The sequence below is a fragment of the Spea bombifrons genome, chromosome 6, assembly GCF_027358695.1.
Source record: "Spea bombifrons isolate aSpeBom1 chromosome 6, aSpeBom1.2.pri, whole genome shotgun sequence".
Lineage (NCBI taxonomy): Eukaryota > Metazoa > Chordata > Amphibia > Anura > Pelobatidae > Spea > Spea bombifrons.
The window spans coordinates 1,759,609-1,782,801 of record NC_071092.1 but is presented as its reverse complement, the minus strand read 5'-3'; the positions used below and the strand labels follow the sequence as shown (position 1 = coordinate 1,782,801).

Below are 23,193 nucleotides of genomic sequence, written 5' to 3'. Positions count from 1 at the left end.
TCTCCCTGGTACTTGGTACTGACACAACTTGGCTTTCATTCCCGGACAACAAACATCTGGAGCGAGCTTATCCTGAGCCAAGAATCACACCGAGAATGTACGAGCCACTTTCTTATAGGAATTATTTACGATACTCTGCATTAGCGCGGACAATTCATCATAAATAAACTAAAAGTAAAATCTGTAAACATAAATTTGACTCCCATGCAAAATATATATTTCTTTTCATTCATATTTTCTGAGAAGCTCGCTGGTTAAAATAAATCTGGGCATGTAATACCTTTTGGTTATATACAATATAAAATATCCCAAATATCCGGCTGTTTGGGGTCGGCACAGAAGGAACACTCCCTTTTGATTAGTTGAGCTGTCTCTGGCGTTCTAGTCTGTCTCGCCGCGTTACCCAGGAACCAGCTGGTACCTGCGGCTTGGGGAAGATCTCTGCTTATTAATGTGAATAGATCCAGAATATCTGCCTACTCCCCCCGCCCGAGACTGAGGTGGTTTAACATACATTAATAAATACATTTGTTAAAATAAATATGTAAGAAACATTGTATACGTAACATAAGTGGGAGGTATGGCTTCAGTTTAGTGCCAAACTTGATCGAGGGATTTGGCGTAATTCCAGGAAGCGATCTGAGGGTTTTGGGTCCACGTAATGGATCAGGAGTTCTGAAGATTACATTTTTAAAGGGTCTGGACTGAAAAGCTTGAGAATACTTTTTACTTAATTGTTACAAAAATATGTGCACTAGACTTGCATTTTTTTTCTAGACCGAAAAATGCTTTTTTAAGGCCCGATGTAAAGAGGAATGGAGGCTGAAATGCGAGAATCTAACGTCCTTTCTACAAACGTCAGTTTTTTTAGTCCAGTCTAAAATTATGTTCCTCTCATATTGAAGATTACAGACGATATAAATAACTCCGATAAAAGTGTATTCAAGATGGAAAGTATGTATTTTAGCATTTAAAGCTAGATCTTGTGTTTTTCTCATGAGAAAAATAGAAAAAAAACAGAATCTGTCTTCTTGGCACATGTCGTACGGACTATTTTGGGCAGGAACTTGAATTAGGTAAAAAAAAGATTGCCATATTTGTTAAACTATATTTTACTCCAATTTGACTCGTTTAACATAATTTGTGAGTTCATTTTGGGGGTTTTCTTGAATAAGCATCCCGGGAAGGCGTTGTATTGGAATGCGATTGTCTCCAGGATGGAGGAATGTGTACGGATATCTTAAAGGGTTTCCAGGAAAAGGGTCTTCCTCTTCCCGGGTCGGTTCCTGTGACTTAGAGGCACGAAGACCTATTCTTGCCATGCAATGTTTTTCAAAGCACGTAGGTAATTAAAATGACTTATTGTGTTTTTACACCTAAAAATCCAGATGCGTTGTGCATTGTCTGCGTTGCAAAACAAGTCGCTTGATTGCTTTGCTGATAGTCCCGGTGGTCATGTTCTTAAAAAGCCCAGTTAGTGCGAAGTGAAGTGCAGAAAGTCGCGCTCGAAAATATAAAGAAGAAAAAGTAAACTCAAGATTTTCCCATCATTTAATTTTAGGGGTCGTTGTATGAATGTGAAAATATTTCTCCATAAAAGATTTTGATTTACAAAACCTAAATGTATTTTGTTCTGAAGCAAATGGTAAAATCAGAAATTTGTCGATTATTTTCTGTTGGTGAATCCTCTCCAGTTGGCATCTCCTGGGTTTGTTGTAACTACAATGCTCATGATCCCTTGTGTGCAGGTAGTAACGGGGAATTTCGGGGTCTGTGATGATGTAACACAGCTTTTTGTGGCTGCTGGGAAGTTGTTGTGTTTTCAATCACCAAGTGTAGGAGTAACTGTCCGCTCTCCCGGATTTACCAGAACCTCCTGTAAAAGCTGTCACTAAAACAAACTCTTAACAGTCACCTAAATAAACTACCAGACGCGTTATCATCCGGCTGATTACCGCAGGGGAGAACTGAAATCCTCAGCAGTTTTACAGTTTGGATGACTGGAGATTGTCCATGATCATTCATGGCAGGGGGACCATCACCAACCAACCCAAATCTACATCCCGGTGCCCTCACCAACCCAAAGCTACATACGTTGCCCTCGCCAACCAACCCAAAGCTACGTCCAGGACCCTCACCAACCAACCCAAAGCTACATACGGTGTTCTCACCAACCAATCCAAAGCTACGTCCAGGGCCCTCACCAACCAATCCAAAGCTACGTCCAGGGCCCTCACCAACCATCCCAAAGCTACGTCCAGGGCCCTCACCAACCAACCCAAATCTACATCCCGGTGCCCTCACCAACCCAAAGCTACATACGTTGCCCTCGCCAACCAACCCAAAGCTACGTCCAGGGCCCTCACCAACCAACCCAAAGCTACATTCGGTGTTCTCACCAACCAATCCAAAGCTACGTCCAGGGCCCTCACCAACCAACCCAAAGCTACGTCCAGGGCCCTCACCAACCAACCCAAATCTACATCCAGTGCCCTCACCAACCCAAAGCTACATACGGTGTTCTCACCAACCAATCCAAAGCTACGTCCAGGGCCCTCACCAACCAATCCAAAGCTACGTCCAGGGCCCTCGCCAACCAAACACTCTACTGGATGAATGGGCAAAAATTTCCACAGAAACTCAAAAGATTTCCCTAAATCTTGTAGAAATCCTTCTCAGAAGAGCGGAAGCCGTTATATCTGCAAAGGGGGATCAACTTGATATTAATGTCTGTGTATTAAGAATGTGATGTCAAAGGCCCTGTTGGTGTAATGGTCGGGTGTCCCAATACTTTTGTCCGTATAATGAATAGCGAGCGTTCCCTTTAAAGTTCTTTCTGAGAAGATACAGTGAACTTTTTCCCCAGATGTGAGTTTTTGTGGGATTTTCTGATTCTGACTTCTAGACTTAATCCCGTTACTTGTATAGTCTGCGTCTCCCCATCTTTATGATTGTTTATGAATTGGTCATGACTCCAGCCACATTCGCTCGTTCCTCGGGCTCGTAGAGTTTTTGACTTTGAAGATGATGCTAAGCACTGAGCAGGGGTTTTATGTTCTATGGCTTCATCATCGACCATTTGCGAATACCGTATAAATATGCTGAGTGCACCCGATACAGAGCTTGTGATGTGAAGCCAGGTGTTTGCTGTCAGCCGGCAAACCGTTTCCTGCGTCGATGAATCCGGCCAGGCTCGGCGTAACCTTCTATCAACATTTTCATTGTTTTGCGTTTTGTTTAAAGGAAACTGTCCTTTTAAGCGTTTTGCAGCTGGATACGGGGATGGCTTTCTGCCAAATGGTCCTCACAAGCCTTCATGGTGAATATTTCTAAAGCCTGCAAATTACTTTGTTTCTGGTTTTGCCTCTTTTATGTCTCTTGATGATTCCATACAGTAGCGGCATCGAGTAAATGCGCCCCCCCCTTACTCGGAAACGTAATATGGCTGTCGTTACGCATTTTATTGGGCTCTGTTTAGTAAAGTGGCATAGAGTTGCTAAATTCAACTTGACTAATCTGCTTTTAATGGAAATGCTGGCATCGTTACTAAAGTCAACTCGACCGCAATTCCAATCGACGCGACCCGTTCCCCAATTCACAAACATGTATTAGACTGTATTACCCTCTACCACTTCTTCTGGGAAGCTGTTTCACTTATCTACCATCCTTCCATTCCATCTAAGCCTCTGACCCTCTAGTTTTAGATTACAACCCATTGTTCTAACATTTCTCCTCTTATAGCAACATAGGAGTTGTAACCAAGTCTAGATGAAAGGCATCGTATCAACAAAATCGGGACAACCAAAACATATATTGCTACATGCGCAACTCCAAGTAGGGCTTTATCATTCTCCTGATTGTGCGCTTCTGTTTTCTCGTATCTTTAAACATTTGAAATAATTTCGTTGAATTGGCAGATTCTCCTGCGCACCCTTATCTCGGCCCTGACCCCACCACCCGGGGAAATCAAAGACCCCTATCCAGGCCGGAGGCAGATAGGAGTTACCTAGAGAAGTGAAATAAACCACAAGCGGCTCGGAGATGCCTCATCAGCCCCGACCTCGCCGTGGAAGGACTGACCTATATAATGTATCATGAGAAGGATAAGATCGCTTAACAAACCACAGATATGGGGGGCGACCCCCTTCTTAAAAAAATCTCCATTTGTGACAGTTTGAGATCCTCGCTTCCTGTTCCATCGACGCGGCTCCCGGGGAGGGGTTATTAGAGGAGGCAGCAGCCCAGAGGAAACCATGAGGTCTCCGCAGACTGCCAGCCCCAGCCAGACGGCTCATTAAACCCCTGCCTGCTATCCTGCCCAGAGTGCCCCATGGTCTGGTTCTGCTGCTTCCTGCATCACAAGGTGGGTTTCATTCAATTTCAAACAGGCAGATTTTCTATATGATGGCGTTCCCTTTCTTAGTAAATTTAGAGCACATCTTCCATTTATATTTATCTATCTATCTGTCTGTGTGTGTGTGTGTATGTATATATATATATATATATATATATAATATAATGTATATATACCAGGTACACATACAGAATGTTTGGCCTTATGTGTAATACGCATGCATCTTACTTACAGGTTAGAAAATTATTCTTTTAAATGTTTTGCAAATTTTGTGCAGCTGTAAAAAGAAAAGAAAAAAAAGTGTGTAATCTGTACATATTTTCCGTTATATGATGCTGTGGAATTTTAACTTAAAAATGTATGTTTATCAATACTATCCGATAGATTGATAATCAATATGTGCGCTTAAGCTGTGGGCTCCGAATACATTTTAGTAATATTATTATCTGGGATAATTAATAATAGTAATGTGATTTATTATTATTATAATGATCTGGGTTCTTAATCAGTCCATCAATATGTGCACCGAAGATGTGGGCTCTGAATAATTCCTAGTAATAATATTATCTGGGATAATTAGTAATATTATTATCTGGGATAATTAGTAATAATATTATCTAAATTCCTATATATAGGTTAATAACAGTAATATTAATCTGTGTTCTTAATAAATGATGATAGTAATACAATTATTAAATGGAGTCTTAATAAATACTACTAATACTATTATTATTTTTGTGTCTGCTTAGTTATTTTGTGACTCTGTTGGTGTGACTGCCGGTAGAATCGCGCATGTTGGTGTATCAGACACTTACATTAGATTCCTGTACGTGTTCACACGTGTATTGAGGGTGCAGTCTTCTCCTGGGTGAACGCGGGGCATTCGGAGCTGCGATTAGATCCCTGACCGCGTTATAGAACTTATCTTCCGACAACGCTAGCGGCGCGCCGTGACGGGTAGATGGTCTGAAAGCCGCGTAGGAGGGCAGCGCTGCTTGTGGTGCGTGTTGGGATTTGGGATACTGGGTCTCTCCTCTGTGTCCGGTCCCTAAATACTCAGTACCTACCGAGCAGCCATAACAATGAAGTGAAATGCAGAATTGTTCAGGTGAGTTATTCCGGTTCAGAGGATGAAGCGTGAGGAGTTCCCATCAATAAAAAGGAGGCTGTTTTACCACCATGGGTTATCAGCGACATGTCAGTTTTTCAACCATTTAATGGTGGAAATTCTAAGTATCGAGTCGCAAAATGTTATCCAAATGGCTCTAATGAAAACCTTTACTTTATTGAAAGATACACTTAATTGAGTCACCTGCATTCAAGCAGGGGTATCAACCACAACATACTGGGAGGAGAAGCACCAACTAGGAGTCTTATATATGATTCCAGGGGGGAGTGGGAAGGAGTCGGATCCAGACTTTATGACCTGAGAATCTTCTCCTTCACCCTGAGACTGGGGCAGAAACCCTGAGACTCCGCGGCAAACCCTGAGAGTTCCCAGGTGTGATAATAACTTTTATGCCACTAAAAGGCCTAAAGTAGTAAAAAAAAAACCTTTTACCTTTTTTTAAAAGAAATGGTAAAAGTAGAGAGGTAGAAGGAAAGCAGATCGGCCCCATTCGGCCCCCGTCTAGTCGCCCGTTTCTCCTGCTGTAAAGACATTAATCAGTCGTTGGTCTCGTCTTAGATTCAGGCGCCGTACGTCTATCCCGCATGTGTTTTGATTCCCTGTGAATCCATTTCCAGTGATGCGCTCAACCTTCCTTTCCTCAGTAGCCAATTTTCATTTTGTATCTTTATTTATATATAAAACGAATATATTTGGGCAGACTGGATGGGCCGAACGGTCCTTATCTGCCATCAATTGCTATGTTTCTATAACTGGTGCAGGACTCACAGAAGGCAAGTAGATTTGTGCCTTTGCTGCTTCATCTTGCAATGTCCTTTTGACTTTGCTAATTATTAATATATATAGTTTTGTTTTAAAAAAAGCAAAACCTCTAAAGAATACATTTAACCTCCAGACTTTCGACAACAGATCATTTTCAGTGATTTCTTCACATCCTTGGAAGGTTTTTAAGTATTTTGTTAAGTTGATTTGAACTATAATTGTGATTTTTGTTACTCAGTACTTTAATACGCATTATTCTATAGCGGGGCTGTCAGGGGCATTAAACTGTCCTTTTAAGCATCAAGATTTAGAATTCCTGCATTTGGCCGAACACCGAGTGACCTTCGGCAAACCTCTTCTGCCGCCTCCTGCAGGAACATGAATTTCTGCTGCCACCTTTTCCCTCCGTGGTCCATTTACTATTTGTGTCAACAAAAAGAAAGGAATGTTCTGGCAGAATAAATGAACTTGGCTGTATGTCGAGAAGGTGAAGTACAGGGTCGGTATTTTGCCGCCTACAGCAAGCTTCGCTGGGTGGTGAAAGATGGCTGCAGGAGATTGCGAAGAGAAACCTTTCTTCCCATCCAAATGGAATCATCACCTTAAGTAGCCAACGCTAAACACTCCGAGAACTCGTTCTTTGATCTCTGGGTCGTTTAACGTAAACTGCAGTAAAGTTCACCCATTATCCAACTTTTCTACCCCACGACGTCTCCCTTTTGAACGAGTAATCAGCGGAGATGTCAGCCAAGCGTTGTGTGTTTTCACGGAAAATGGTTTTTTAATAAGGATGCGCGGCGGGCTTTAGGTTTCCGCTTCTGCATTTGCTGTTTTTAATAATTTCAAATCATTTTTGTACTTTAATTCATTGGTTTGTTCTTATTTCAATGGCTGGCGTCCTATAACGAGCACGGACTGTAGCGAGGGAGAGTTTGCTGGTAAGCCGCTTAATTTCCCACGGGGCAGATGAAGTCCTTTCCTGGGGTGGCCCTTTTTCGAGGGGTTACATCCCATGAACCAGGTGATGAATGGTTCACTGCTGGGTACACGAAGGGTTAACAATTTTTATCCTTTATTTATGGTTACATGTTAATCACAGAAAGTCTTTTTTTAGCAGAAATGCCCAAAATATTCTTGTTTTCAGTCTAGCCTCTATTTTTGACCGTAGCAAACATTAAAAAAAACTCTGTTCCTTTTCCAAAATACGTCAGAGTTTTTGCCGCGATTTGACTAGAAGAAAAATGCTATATTTTCTGTGAGTTCTTTTATTCTGTATTTAATAGGTTTATTGTTCCTATCTGAAAACTCTATAAACCTATTAATTCTTAACAAGATCCAATTACTGAGCTTAATAAATTGAACTTGGATTTTCCATTCTGGGTTTTGGCAGAATCTGTAACCAGTGAAAATTTGTGTATTTTGCTATAAAATGCACTTTGCCAACGATTACCTTTGCTTGAGCTTTATGTAGGAGGGGTAATTTTGGCAGAACTTATTATTTTCCACCACTTGATCTTTTAACTTTTAAGTAGAAAACCACAAGAAAACGCTTGAAGTTTTCAGTGAAAGGCATGAAGGGTGGATCATAGGACGGTTTGAAATGGTGAGTGTACGGCTGGTGATACCGACTGCTGCTGATGGCCTTCAAATTTGTGATATTTACCTAATTACTGCCGGTGAAGTTGGGTCAGGCAGCTTGCTAACTTCAGATCAGAGGTCAGGGCAGGTAGTGGCCAGGGGAGGACTGGAACCTTATGGCCTGGGGGGGCAGTTACAGCTCCCATAGTAACTAACTCACACTAGCACACACACTTACACACTCTTATTATCACACATAACACACTGTAACACATGCTTACACATATAGAACACACTCCCTCTTGCACACATTTTAATAAAAACATACTCCTTGATACTACTTTGTCTCAATCACAGATCACACCTCACACCCTTACCTGGCTGAGAACCTTATATCATTATTACTGTCTGTTACTTGGAGCACCTGTTTGAAGAATTTTGGACCCGCTGAAAGGGTTAATTGCCCCCCCTGCCCAACCTGGCCCTGCAGATCACAGGCACAGCCACTAATGGTCATGATAGAACAGGTGAGCCTCCATGCTGTAGGTCGTTAGACTTACTCTTAGTTTGTCTACGCATAGTAACAGATTAGACTCAGCCTGGCGGCCACTCTAGGAGGCCACGGATGCTCGTTACATGCCAAGAAAATAGAAAAACTGTTCAATAGGTCAGGAGATGGAAGCTACTTACTGATAGGCCATGAATAGTCTCTACGGAACTGGTGAGCGACAGATCAGAGCAGTGCTGCAGAACACGATGCCACTAAATGAATCCATAAATAAAAATGATAGGGTAGGAAGAGTAAGTTGTATAACAGACCATAGTCCATCACACAGGAGCGATGAAGACCTGGCCACCGTAGGTAGTTCAAGGAAAAGGCCAAGGAAGCCAGAGATGTCTGATGGTCTGCTAATAAATTGCAGGAGATTTGATGGAGTCTAAAGCAGTGCGGTTGTTGATTTTGAATTTTATTTAACAAACATCTACTTTCATGGCCTAATTTCTAACTGCTGTTTGAACCGTGGTCGGCTTCCATATACAGGATAAGCTTGTCATTCAGTGTGAGTCATATTTTACATTTTTGTCGAGCTAAGTGCTACAGAAACGTTCTTTCTTTAATGTAGTAATGTGTAATCTTTGACATGTTCTAGTGGGGTTTTTGGCATTCCCAAACAGAACTATTTTAGCTCACTAACTGTCCCTTACAGGAATAGTAAAGATATATTATTCTTGTCAACAGCTGCAGTATTGCTTAAAGTTTCTTGTCAAAAAGAAACATCTGGTCTTCCCAATTTTTAGCACTGGAATGAGATGGGGGTGCCTTAATTCTGCAAGGAGTCTTGGTCAGGTCGTCTTACTCATGGGTTGTCAAGACGTGTCTCAACGAAGCTGAGCTCGTGCTATCGCAATGCACCTTGAATGTTCAAAGTTAAAAGCATCTTCAGGCCATATAGGTTTGTGTAAATGCACCAGTTTACCACTTTTTAGTGAATATCTCTCATTTAATGTACTGAGGTGGGTTGGGAAAGCCAACATGCTGTCATTCAGCTGCAAAACTGGAGCTATTCCGGTGCTAAATTTACAGCAAAGCATCAAAATTCCTCAAGGTGCGGCGTTCACTTGGGTTCTCACTAACTCAACTCACAGAGAGTTCTGCTGTTGAGCTGCACTCAGATCTTCCTGAGATCTCAGCGAAGAAAATCCAGGGTTTAATGAATATGTCCATTAATGAATTGCGTCTGTAGACCACGTCCCTACAAGCCAAGGCTAAGACCAAGGGCTGATGAAGGTTTGCTTATCCTACAACAAGTTGTTGAGTTGTTGGGAGTGTGGAGAGATGTTGCTCCACTGTGCAAGTTTCTGGATATAAGAGAGCATCATAAATGTGAGCTTTGTCTTTCAAGCTGTGCGTATTATTTGCCCCTTCTAGATCCATACCCCTTTATAACATCCCCTCCCAGCCAATCACAGCTCCAAACACTTCAAATGTGAAGTGGAGACAATGTATTTTTACATTCTATTCCTTGCAGCTCCACAAGCACCACTCGTGCCTCGGAAATCTCTTATCACCGACACAAACTGTGTGTCAACAAACCGGCTCATTCCCTGCCCTACAGAATTGTAGAATCTTTAAACGCCAGCATTATTTTGTCGGTGTGCGATATCACACGCAGCAACCAGATTCACTCGCCTGTCATAAAGATTGACACTGATATTTTTGCCAAAGTTGGATGATGTTGGGGGTGAATGGAAGGGTTCTGTCTCTCTCTCTGACGCTCCAGTCCCTCTCTCTCTCTCTCTGACGCTCCAGTCCCTCTCTCTCTCTCTCTCTCTCTCTCTCTCTCTCTCTGACGCTCCAGTCCCTCTCTCTCTCTCTCTCTCTCTCTCTCTCTCTCTCTGACGCTCCAGTCTCTCTCTCTCTGACGCTCCAGTCCCTCTCTCTCTCTCTGACGCTCCAGTCTCTCTCTCAACCACGTCTGCCCATCAACAATATGATATGCGTGCTTAGGGACTTGCACACATGGGGTTTTTACGAGACACGGTTATTTCGCTCATCTTGTAAGCAAAAGGCACGTAATTCTTAAAATGTCTATAAATCGCCTTTTAAAGTTCAAGTTGGGTAAACTATAAGAGCAAACCTTTTGATGTTCGGATTGCGCAAGCCAGACCGCTAGCCTGTGCGTAGATCAAAATGTATTTAGTTGTAGAACCACAACTGAAAACCAAAGTGACGCCAATCACCGGCACATTAAAAACCTGTCGGTATGTTTCGTTTGGTGTTTTTTTTAATAATTCATCAGTTATAAAGATATTAGAAGCATCGGAAGGTTTCCTTCTTCTTTGGCTTCTCTTAGAACGTATTTCCCGTGATGGCGTCTATGTTCATTGTAACCTTACGGAGAGTCCGTGTAACCGGTGTAGGCAGGCAGGCAGGCAGGTTGAACCATCACTTAAATGTTTAGCTCCCCTGGCAGGCGGTGTCCAGGTCCGGCTCCCACACACATTTCTCCTTGTTTTTTCCTCTTTCTTTGGTCTTTTGATGTGAGATCCTGATGAGTTTGCGTTTGTTTGGTCGGCCCCGGAGGGCAGGATGCGCAGGGTTTAGTTTGCTGTTTACAGAAACATTCACTTCGATGACAATATTTGTTGCACATCAGTTCCTTCACAATGGCCCAGCAGCTGAAAGTGAGGCGAGTGCTCGATCGGTGTCATCGCAATGGAGTTTTTAAACACTTTTTGTTTGTTTTTTTGCAGAGAAAAAGGAAGCAGAGTTCCCAGGAACGAGATGACACCATCAGCGTCTGCAGCCTCGACACCGGCGATGTGAGTTCTAAATTGCGCATATTTATAAACATTAGAGCTCGTTGGCTTATACGTCTTCCTGATATGAAAATTTCTGTGTGTAAAATTTCTGTTTTCTTGAGTAATTCGATTCAGCGCGTCTCACACAGCCGTGTATCTTTGGGGTAAATACTTGAGGTTTGGCATTTAAATAGTGATCGGTCTGTGACACAGAACTATAATTTGCATCATTACATTTTATAATATTATATCACCTAATAAACTAAAAAAGGCAAATATGAGTTTTGTAGAAAAATAAAGCATTAGCATTTTCACCCCTTTCTTTTAAATTCCATTTTCCTGACTTCAGTAGAATCGGTTTATGTGAACGTTAGCCATATTTATCTTTTCTTATAGGCTAATAATTTCATACCTATAGTCACATGGCACAAGGAAAGGACTGTAGTAGCTGAAAGGCATTGTTGCCATATCATGAGAAAATATGCCATGAATTTCTATGTTTTCTGTGTTAAATTCTTTTGAAAAAACAATCTGACTCCAACATGCATTTCTTGACTTTGAACGCTTTGAGAAAACAGATTTAATGGATTGTAATGAAATGTATAAAAGAAGTAGAGAGAATTAGTTTAAAATCTTCTTTAGATTGTAATTATTTGCATTCCAGGCCGCGTTTAAATCTTACATTACGACTAAATTACAGGATTCACTCGGTATAAATCATCCTGTAATTCCGCTGGCGGAGTCGATGCACGTATGTTTATAAATTATTTAGGGGATGATGTACCATTTACGTGAAAAGATCTACGCCGAGGACAAAAATATATTATTTAAAATGTCAAAAGTACTTTAATACATTTTTTTATCTGTTGTTGAAACTGCTGGTTATAAATGTTCAAGAAGTTCTGTAACAAGAAAAGAACGTTCAATAAAAATGTACGTTTTTTAAAGAGAGCAGAAGACAGAATGTTTAAATAAGTTCCCACAGAACCCAAGACCACAAAGCACTTTTTATGGGTTTAAGTCTTGGCTTTTGGTACAGGTGTCCAGGAGATAAAAGGTTTCTGAGATCTCTGTGATGTTTTCCAGACTGAGTGATTCTGTTAGTTGGGTAATGAAGCCGGGGAGATGGGTAGAATCTCAGCCCCACTTAACCTTTCATGTTCAGAGCCCTGGTGAGCTCAAGACACTGTGGAAAATTGGGTCTGTTTACTGCCGGGGAGGTCAGTGACGCGTCGCCGACACATTCCAGGACCCAGCGGCTTTCACTTAAAGTCCGCTATGGCCAATAACCAAGCGTGGCATCGTTACCGCTGAACAAATCCCTCTCGTTATTTCTTTCCAAGCAGCTGACGTGCAAAATAATCGGGGAGCGATAAATGTAGGTGGCCATCTTGATTCCTTTGCCTTCCTCGTTAGGTCAGGCATGCGCATGTTTCTGTCGTCTCTAAATAGACGGTTCATTAGAAACTTTTGAGCTGTGGTCTAATCGACTGCCTCTGCATTCATTTACACGATAATCACTAGTGGAATAACCCCCCAATCTAGAAAGCGTTTAGCTCAGCAGCCTTATAACCCGGCGATTTCTACCAACACAAACAAGAGAAGCCGCTTTACATCCTCTGACAAAAACACATAAACTTTTCACCAGGTTCAGATTTTTGCCCAAATGATGGATATATTCGCGTTGACAGAAAATGAATAGCGATGTCTTTGTTGAAGCCAAAAAAGCGTGAAGTGTTCTCGGAAGCGGGAACGTCTCGGAGCTTCATTAAAACACATGCAGAGAAAATGATGTTAAAGAAGCCGGAAGCGCTACCAAGAGCTACAAGATTACAATTTCTATCAAAAAAACTTATCAGTGGGACCCAAGAATCAAAGGAGAGTTCACAATGGGTGGTGTTTGCTCTGATTAAGTGAATGGGCAGAATCGGGACATGGGAAGTTGTGTAAGAAAACTAACAAGTCCTCGTGATAACGGAGGAGATTTCCGTGTCGATGATAAGCGAGGAGATCTCTCTTCCTGTATGAGAGAGATAAGTCTGACCCTTGTGCCTCACTTAATAAACCGCATGCTGAGGTTCCCTATTCACGTTATAAAAGCACCATAAAGGCTGGACATTTTCTGATACATTTCTAAGTGATCTCAGGAAGGTCAGAGGAAAAAGCGATCATTCTTGCGATGCTAAAGAATTAATTTCTGATAGGATCAATTTGTGATTTAATGAATAAACCCCTAGAGGAGAAAGAGGGGAAGCAAAAGAAAGAAAAGGCAGAATTCACGCCAGACCGGTCTGTCCGAATGTATCGACAATTTATATCTATCTGATTAAACTGCAATAAACTCCACTCCTGTTCTAGAAGTGATTTCTAATCACTATATATATATATATATAAATGTCTTATAAATATCAATAAAAATGGAGGTGCTGGCCGGCGTAGGGACTATATAGCACATAGCTATTATACATGTATAGGGACTATATAGCACATAGCTATTACACATGTATAGGGACTATATAGCACATAGCTATTACACATGTATAGGGACTATATAGCACATAGATATAACACATGTATAGGGACTATATAGCACGTATAGGTCGAACGTGGCAAACGTGTTTACTTCGTGAACCCATCGCGCACAGGGGTGCTGAAAATAATAAATCTTATGATTTGGCTCTGAAGATTGGAGCAAAATCAGAACAAAACCAGGAAAATCATTTATAGTGACTCTGAGCTCCAAGCTGTCATTCATTATCTGTATTTTCACTCCGAAATTCCACGTAATAAAGTTCTATTTTTCAGAAAAAGACAAAATTAATGACTTGGCACATTCCTGCGAACGCGCGTCTGTCATCTACAGGTTTTCAGAATTTTTTTAATACGACCGTTATTAATGGTTTTCTGTCGCAGTTCGTAGGTTTTCTGTGACTCTGCCAGAGACCGTGTTTTTTGCCTTTTATTACAGGCTTAGGGGTGTTTGTTGGATAAAAAGTTGGTCTTTCGGGGACGAGGTCAGTATATCAGTGAATAAGATTACTTATTGAGAATAATTTTGCTTTATCGCAGTTCTGTGTCTTTGGACGCGTCCTTTTTTCAATGACTAACATGGAATATTCCGATCTGGCATTTATTCAAGGTCTGAAACCTTGATCGTAATCGCATTTGACTTATAGAGAGATTGATATAATTAAACTGCAAGGACGTTATAACGAATGTAAGGACTTTTATAATGTGTATTAGTAGCACATAGGCACTGTGACAGCGCATGATCGAACCAATTATTTAAAAAGTAAACTCTATCATTAATAATAAAAATAAAAAAATGAATATCTTTAATTTGGCAGGATTTGATTGGCTGATGGATATTGCCGTGTTCTGCTGCCAGGTACAGGAGTTGCCGCTGAGTTCACTTTGGTGAAAACTTAAAAACAGCTCGGGGCTTTTTAACCCCTTTTAACACATTAGGTGATGAACATTCTTCTAGTAGGCTCAGTGACGGATCCCCGGGGGAGATTCCCTATCTAGTTTCTTGTCTGTAAGACACGGATTCATCGCTGTTCATATTCACCTAAACTTCTCACAGGTTTTATGAAAGTCTGTGTATTACAGCCAATTATTTGTTTATTAATAAAATGTAGAAATCATAGGAAATCATAAATACCGCGGCAGTATTAGAGCTTCTCTCCTAGATCTGGGTGAAGAAAAGTAAATTTATATAATTATTTAATTCTAGATAAAGACAGAAGGCTATTACCTCGCCCTTTCCGAGTGTCTGTTTATTATGAAGAAGGTAACTTTACCTTAACAGAGTAAGAACATCACCCGGGTTCCCCAAATGCAGAGGATTAACCTTATCTGTGAAATGTTTACAGCAAAACACACCTTGGCTTTGCAGGTGAGGATACACCTGTAATATAACACGGGCCCTGCTCCCGTTTCATGTGGTTCAGCCACATTCTAATTTAACACCAAGACAATGGCCGTCCTCTCGAGAACCAATTAGTGAAGCATCTGTTCTGCAAAACGGAATTTCTGCCCATGCACAATTCAGACAAGATTAAACTCGTTACTTCGCGGGGATCGTGTTCTGCAAGCTGGCTATAAACACATCAGGAATATAACACAAACCTCAGTGCATAAGGCTGACACGTTATTTTGAATTCTGTTTTTTGCCCTGTTAATGAACCATGAAATGTCTAAGTCCCTAGGTCTGGGCGTGTTGGTTAATATGGTATATAAAACAGGACAGGCAGCTTTTCGCATGTGAAGACAATCTCCGGGAGTCTGCTTCTTAGAGATTAACTTCCTTTGTCCTCTTGTTAAGCATTTTGTCTGATAAAGTACTGTATTTGCTTCACATTAACCCTTTATAAGGTCCCACTGACTTCAGTTAGCTGGACACCAAGGTGTTAATAGGGTCATCTATAAGTCACCCAGTAGTAATCCACCGGGGATGCCAGTCACTCTTCATCTTTATTTCCAGTCTTGAATGACAACTTTCTAATACAACTGAGTGCATTGTTCATGGGAAATATCATATTGAAAAACATATTGGTGTGCATTGCAGTGCTATAGCTTTGCTGTGTGAGAGTTTTTGTATTTGAACATTTGATTGATTTGGAGTCCTTGCCCGTAGGAAGCCATATTGTCTGTAAATGGACCCGCCCTCTTTCCTCTTTTACTCACGGGGTGACTGAAGACATCTCTTGCTGAAGAGAGGTCACTTTTTGGTGTGCTGTAAATATCCGGGAGGCATCCATAGGGTTTTTTAGGAAGGTTTGGCTGAATATATTTCACTTTTAGTTCTGTTTTATCATTTGGCCACCAAAGGAAGATTCAAATGCCGTTTTCTTCCCGAAGAAAATAGCATTTTGTCTCCAGATGTGTTTATTTCTGTCTCCGTGCCGTGTGCCCAGCCGCTAATAAATTAGGTGCTAAGTTTGATTTCTATATGCGGGGGTTACACCCAGGCCGAGGTCAGGGTGTTAATGGACATATTTCCTTTGCTTTGTTTTATTGTCCTCTTCTGTGTCACATGAGAGAAGGTGTCCGGCTCGATTACTCTTTATTGTTTGCCTTTGTAGATGTTGGGAAATTGTCGGGAATAACAGGTCTGGGGAATTTAAATGATAGATGAGAGGTTTTGTTCTGGGGTAAAAACAGAGCTTTGGGAAAGAATAAAGAAGAAAAATGGATGGCTGGCCTCAGACTACCAGGTCAGGCTAATGGGAATTGAAGTACAAAACCAGCTAGACTCTTTCAGTGGGCTCGTTGGTGATGCAGAGCTTGGGCTGGAGATATTACTCCTAAAGAGGGAGTGCAGACTGGAATCCGGCACCGGGGGCATCCGTAGCCCTACGAGCAGACATCGCTATTGTCATTCGGCAGGCAACACCCTGTCGCGGCCTAAACACAGGAAGGATGTTTATTCAGGGAAAAGTCAACTGCTTTTTGGAGTCAGAAAGTATCTCTCCAATGTGGGTTTTTGAGGGTTTGATAATTTGATTGACAGGGGGTGCCAGTTAAATTTCTCCCCGCATAGACCATAGCCAGAGTCAGTGTGTCGGGGAGGCCCAAGAAATACTCCAGATTAAGTTAAGGTACACTGGTGCAGATCCCGAACTGGAGTTACTCTAAAAAAAGTGATATTTATTCTGTGTGTGGAGGTAATCACTGCTGGTAAAAGGTCATTCTAATTAATTAGCGCCTCTTTGATTTGTGTGCAGCGGCGGAATCGCTTTCATGTTGGGTTTTTGTGGTGGTTTTCAACTCGCTGAACATCTGTCCGCAGCGGCTGATTCACTCTGTTATGTAACACGGTTTCTGATTACAGCTTCTCATTAACATCTGAACATCAACCAAACAAAAGCCTGGCTCTGAATGGTGCAAACATGCGCCGCTACAGATTTGGGAGACAGATACACACAATGTCGCTCTGAGGCTGGCTGAGAGTAATGAGGTGGTGAGATCTCAGCCCTGCCTTGTGTACAGAAGGAGATATTAATGGCTTAAATGGACAGAATTTGGAGTAACCTTTTGATAAAAGTTCACCCAAAAAACAATAAGATGAATGTAACGGGGAACCTGCACTGACCCTCCAGCACGGGGGTATCGCAGCCTTAGAGGCTCTGCTAATGAACCCGTGTGTTTGTGTCATTGGTAATGCGTGTTACCCGTGTAGCTTCACTGCTGTTGATGCCTTGGCTTAGTTTCTCTTTTACACCAACAATTACAGATTAAAAGATAACATGCGAGTTGCGTTCCAATAGGATTATTGTCATGATGCACGTTATTCAAATGTTTTAATACAAACCACACATGAAAGCGGTTTATCCTCGAATCCAGTTACATTAATGTAAATTGCAGGTATTCATACATAATCCAAATGATCAACACGTAATTATTATGATACTTTATTAATATGGCGCCAACAATTCCCACAGCGCTTCTTACAGTCCCTACATTCAAAGGGTCTGACAGACCTAGAACAGACAGACTAAGACGGGCCGATACATGAATGACACGAAAATGTACGAAGACGGTTTTATCAGAAAATGAACAGAGTTGTAGGAGTTTTACTTCCCTTACTGGCATTAAACTGGGTGGGGATGATCGGGCAGACACAGGCGGCCGGCCAAGGGAAAGACGGAGGAAGCGTTCCTCCAAACGGCACAGGCAGCTTTTGTTCTGTCCCCGAAATCCTCCCTCCTTCATTATGATCGATGCTGACAAATGCGGTTCCGCATGAGCGTTTTCACAAAAGGTGTTAACAGCTAAATGCAGCGACTTGCTTTTCACTGGCCCTGCACTTCTAAATATAGCAAACACAACCAGACATTTTTTGTCCAGTTTCAATAACCTTTAAAATATATTTTACAGAAGAAAAATCCACTTAGAGAGCTAGAAATCAAATGGGTCCGAACCCAGAGAATATGTGATGCACTAATATATACTAAAGTTCAGAAGCCAATGCAGTTTTATGAAGTTTATTGAATTTGCCCCAGATAGAGATGTCGTTATCTATTTGCCCTCTGCGTTAAAGCTCTACATAAGCAAACTTTTTATGCAAACATGAAAGCGATCACATGATTAGTTATTTGGCAAGCGCACCTTCACAAAACTAAACTGTTCCTCCCGTGACCGAGGCGCTTTATATCTGACTTACTGACTCTAATAATCAAACAGGATAATTTGCTGTGACAGCCAGAGCCTCTCACACCGTTTCCAGCTGGAAAGCAATTTACCCCGCCAGCTCCTCCCGGCTCAGTGCTGCCTGTTTAATTGAACTGCCAGGGACGTCACAATAAATCGCTCTGTTCATCTTAATATCTAGATTTTTGTTTCCAGAGAGGCCATTAATTGCAACAAGAATAAACACGAACAGATGCCAGGTGTATAACAAAGCAATAAAAGTCACAGGACTCCTTCAAACTCTTCAAGCGCCAGCTTAAGGAGACGCAGTTACAAGCAGGAAGTGGATGGTGCACAGAGAAAATGCTTCCCCCTACATGCTAACAAACATGAAACAAAAAATATTTTTCAAAAATACCCAAAATTAAATAAAGGGCTCCTTGGATTCATTAAAAGTTGTGTTACTTTTAATTTTAAAAATACATTTGAATAAAGTGGAGCTTTTTATATTTTAGAGTAGTTTTGGTTAATTGTATTCTTGGCTGTAGCGTGACATCCCTGGGGAAATATTTTCCGGTTGCTCTGATAACATGAATCCATGATAATGTGTGCTGATGGTTGTTAGACAGCGTGTCCAGGTGCTAACGTCTCCATTACCGCTGTCCCCAAATCATGGGGGCATGCTATGAAACATTATGTGTGACAACCATGAGCATTTTTATTATTTCTCTTTTTTGTGTGTTTTATTTTAGTATATATATTCTATAATCGTGAAAAAACACAACACAAAAAGTATACTTTTCCCCTCCTGTCACAATGCGGGAAATCTGTAAAAACTGTAAACTTCTGCAAAAAAAATAATTAAAAAAACTTCAGTGGGTGAAGTCATTTTCCTGAAAACTTGTGTCTGAAATGACGTGTTTTTCTGTCTGGGGTCCGGTGTCTGTTCCAGGAATCTCTGTTGCTGTACAAAGTCATCAATTCATCTTCCAGTTTGAGTGTCAGCCCTGTGAGTCTGACCGAGCCAGAGTGTGTGTGCGTGTGTGTGGTGGGATTGCGGCATTCCCCTCCAGCTCGTTGTGTTCTCAGATGGTTTATAAATGTCCTATGAATTAGGGGTAACAGAGTAAGAGACCATTTGCTCCCCCGCTTCCCATTTGTAATATTTAGTTCTGAATGGCTCCGGCGTAGACCGCTCGCCTTGGAGGGGAGGCTGCGCACCGAGCATCCTAAGCTGATCCTTGCATATGAAAGCCAGGCTTGTTTTGCAATCAGACAATGTAATGAATTACAATGAGGAGGTCCAGGTGTTTTGTTTTTTCCTTAAAGACCACATTTTGAGGATTTTAAGGCGTTTTTTTTTTTGTATTTTCCTTTTAATTGCAAAATATTTTCAAACCTCTCGATATATTTACAGAGACAGATCAATGCGTAATAATTCTTAATGCTTCATGTTTTTAAGGAACCTTGACCCTTTGATAATGTTCTGGGCGAGCAGGCTCCCTTCCACCGCTGTAACGTCTCCTCCTCGCAGAGACTTATGAGAAGGATCAAAGTGTTAATTCGCGTGTAGGCTGAACACATGCCCCGTGGTACACGTGAACCGTACACTCATGAACTGAAAATGCTTGCAGGAAGCAGCTTGTTCCAGATGTCTGTATGTGAGCGCTCTAAAGAGAACTCGCTTGTCTAAGTACAAATTGTTTCGTGTTCTGCTGCCGTGATTGGCCATCAGAAGATTGCGTGAGAGAGTGCAGACTATCTCAACACGCGGCTCTTATTTAGACCTGGGGGCAAATGACACAGCCTAGCCCCGGCTGGTATGATCGCTTACAGCAAACGTATCAGCTGCTACCGAGAGCAGAGACGTCTTCATGCTTTCGCACTCAGCTGGAGTTAATAAAATCAGTGCCGATAATACTCCGGAGGTTATAGAAAGGGGTAAAATGTGATTCGGTTTCATGGCGGTTCCCTAAATGTTTGATGAATGGATTTTTATATCTTTATTGATTATTTCTGTTTTATTTCGTTTTAACGTTGCTCATAAAAAAGTGTTTTCGGCCTCTGTGGGTCTGAAATCTGCTAAATATCATGTTTATCGCAGAAGAGCAACACACAACCAAAAACGTAACCACAATATAGTACGAAACTCATTTCATTTATAAAAGTACTTGGGTGAACCCTAAACGTTTGATGATCGTACATATTGTTTCCGGTGAGTTTGGTTAAAGTTCTTTGCACTTGAGCTCGTTTTTAGGGATCAGGTAGGCAGAGAAGAAGCGCACAATGACTTCCCTGCACACTGACCAGAAGCGCGAGGAAATGCTTGCGCCACTTGGTAACCTATATTATTGATTTGCACGTTCTAGATTGCTACACGTTCTAGATTGCTGCTCTACATGCCATACAGCTTGTTTCTATTGAGGACTCATTTTGCATAAGGTGTCTTTCTGCAGTAGCTCGTTACCTTTAATTAGATAATAGAATATTGTTTAAGTTTCTGTTAAAATTTCTCAGCCACTCTTGTTATGTTTTATACAAAGACAAAAAACTTTGAATTAAAAAAATTCAGGCAGAGGTATTTCAGTTGCACTTTTCATTAATGTATCATTTTTCCAGTTTATTGAAGTCCATCTTATAAGGGCCAAAGAAATATGTTAATATGTAGTTACCCCGCGGTTATTTGCCCCCCTCGGTGTGGTTATTGTAGCCCGTTACCCACTCAAGGTCCCCATGAGCTTTTCAGAAATCAAGGTGTTTCCATTTTTCGTTGTCCAGATTCTCTGCTTTTGTTTAGGTTCTTGAGTGTTCTGGGTTTTGTTAGAAATATTATGAATTCCCACACTCGGAGATTAAGTTATCTTTTGAAGGCTCTGGGACTGATTAATACCACACACCACGCTGCAGACATAAAACATATTGGACAAAAATCTGGCTCAGGACAATAGATTTCTACTGAAATATTACTGCCGAATGTTGCAGACGGTTTGAATGTTTCACTCCGTTAAATGTTTGGGTTTAAAGCAGAGACCCTCTCCAAATCTTGTGTGTGAGAGCTTTAATCATGACGTGATGCGGCTTTGTGCAAGAAATAAAATTACATTTCTACGATTAACTGTTTAAATTGGGAAAAAATGCCTCCGACTCTTGATGTGATCCGAGGTAGCAGCTCTCTCTCTAGCGGCTGCGGGCCTTTCGTTTTGTTTCGGTGATATTAAAGCTAAAGCAAAACCTTCAACCGACTGTATGAAAGTGTTTTTGTTGGTTCTGTACCCGGGTGACATTTACAGTCATGGTCTCCGGATACTTTATTAGCTGAATTACACTCCCGCTAAATAAATTCAAGGTCCTTGGGCTGCCACCCACCACGTTACTGTCTAAAGGGGAAATACATGAATGATGATCCCTTGGACTGAATGTATCTGAATGATGGTGACGGCCTCATCAGTCTGATAATTGAGCACAGGTTACGCATGGGTGAAATTTTTATTAATGAAAAAGTTTATGCTTTGGAGGAAAGTCGATCCCTTGTGTCTTTTTTTTTCGGTGCTGCCCTAGAACTAAACCTGCGCAGCGCCACCAGCAGCCCCTCCATGCCTTGTCCTTCTCCTGAATGTCAGCGTACAACATCACTCAAACGTTTTCTAACATGACGGGTCATACAGATGATACGCCAGAGCGAGGTCAGATGGTATTTAGAAGAAGCAGGACTGAAGTTTGCTCGAGAGTTGGGAGAAGCTTGATTTTTAAATATTACATTTTCTGTTGGCCATCGGCGTTTATCAACGCGTTGCTTGTTCCCCTGGCAGTTAGATGGTTAACGAGTGATGTGTGTCTTGTCCAGGAGAATTCCCCCAAAGCTATTATCAGAGCTTCTTTGGTGGCCAGCTACAGACACGTAGAAGCTTTATATAATCATCCGTCTCTTTCCTTGAGGCCTCTCCATGTTCTTAGTCATAGATTCCCAAAAACAGAAAATGTAGAAAACACCACATGACTGCGTACCATTCAGACAGCCGGCTTCCCCTAGGTGGAAGGTTGACGTTGCGTTGTTCCTTGGGAGCCTGAACGTTTCACCTCTTCCTAGCGATCGGTGGAGATTACACATCTTCAGTCTTTGAGGTCTGATGGTCCAGGACTGATACGCCTTATTGCCGGCTCTTAATGAACCAATCCAACCGGCCGAGTTCACACAAATATTTACGGGATAGCTGTTTCTGCGCCTAATCATTGAAACACCCGATTACTTTAGATCGTTACACCAATGACATCAGGTGCAAAACTTGTGTGCAATAGCCTTACCGATGTTCATTACACAGAATTTTTCAAAAATGCTCAAACAAAATCCTCGTCTCGATGGGGCAGAAGTAGCTCACTGAATTCCTGACATTTAGAAGATGACAAATACCGCATGTGACGAGGGGCTTTGAAGCTCATTGATTCTGTCTCGAACACATGTGCAAGAAATCCCATCCGGGTTATCTGGTTACACAGAGGACGAGGGGATAGCTCCGCTTGGCAGAATGATTAGCCTTCTTATTTCAGCTGCTCTCGGTGTTCATGTGATATGATTGTGAATTGCTGGATATAATAAAAAATATAAGAAAGGATCATATAATAGTTTGGCCAGCATGTTTCCCATGGACTATCTGTAGTTGAAGCTTGGCTATTAGAAATGGCCAGTATCTGACACTTAGAAGCTTCAATGTGTCCAGTGTGACCATAATAAACTTAAAACTCCGGAACTGGTTCAAAGGAGATGGAAAGCAAAGCCATGATCTTTAACCCTTCATTTAATGGGTCACAATACAAGAGTATATCGTCTATACGTTATTCTGTTCAATGTTATTTTTTAGACAATTACCTCCTGGCCGATTCATTATTACCAGCCATTGTAACATTATTGCATCATAACATGTTCCAAAACGTCCAA

General features: G+C 41.5%; 1 protein-coding gene across 2 annotated transcripts in view; it reads left to right on the top strand.

Annotated features, from left to right (window-relative positions):
- The first annotated feature begins 4,277 nt into the window (after positions 1-4,277).
- Positions 4,278-23,193, top strand: part of ARHGEF3 (Rho guanine nucleotide exchange factor 3) — a 44,907-nt gene continuing 25,991 nt past the window's right edge. The window contains exons 1-2 of one of the 2 annotated variants that reach the window (XM_053468699.1): positions 4,278-4,363; positions 11,079-11,147. In XM_053468699.1, coding sequence (XP_053324674.1) covers positions 4,331-4,363; positions 11,079-11,147 — 102 coding nt within the window. In that variant the 5' untranslated portion in view covers positions 4,278-4,330. Of the gene's footprint in view, positions 4,364-7,178; positions 7,300-11,078; positions 11,148-23,193 lie in introns of those variants that run through there. The other variant, XM_053468698.1, reaches the window with a different exon arrangement.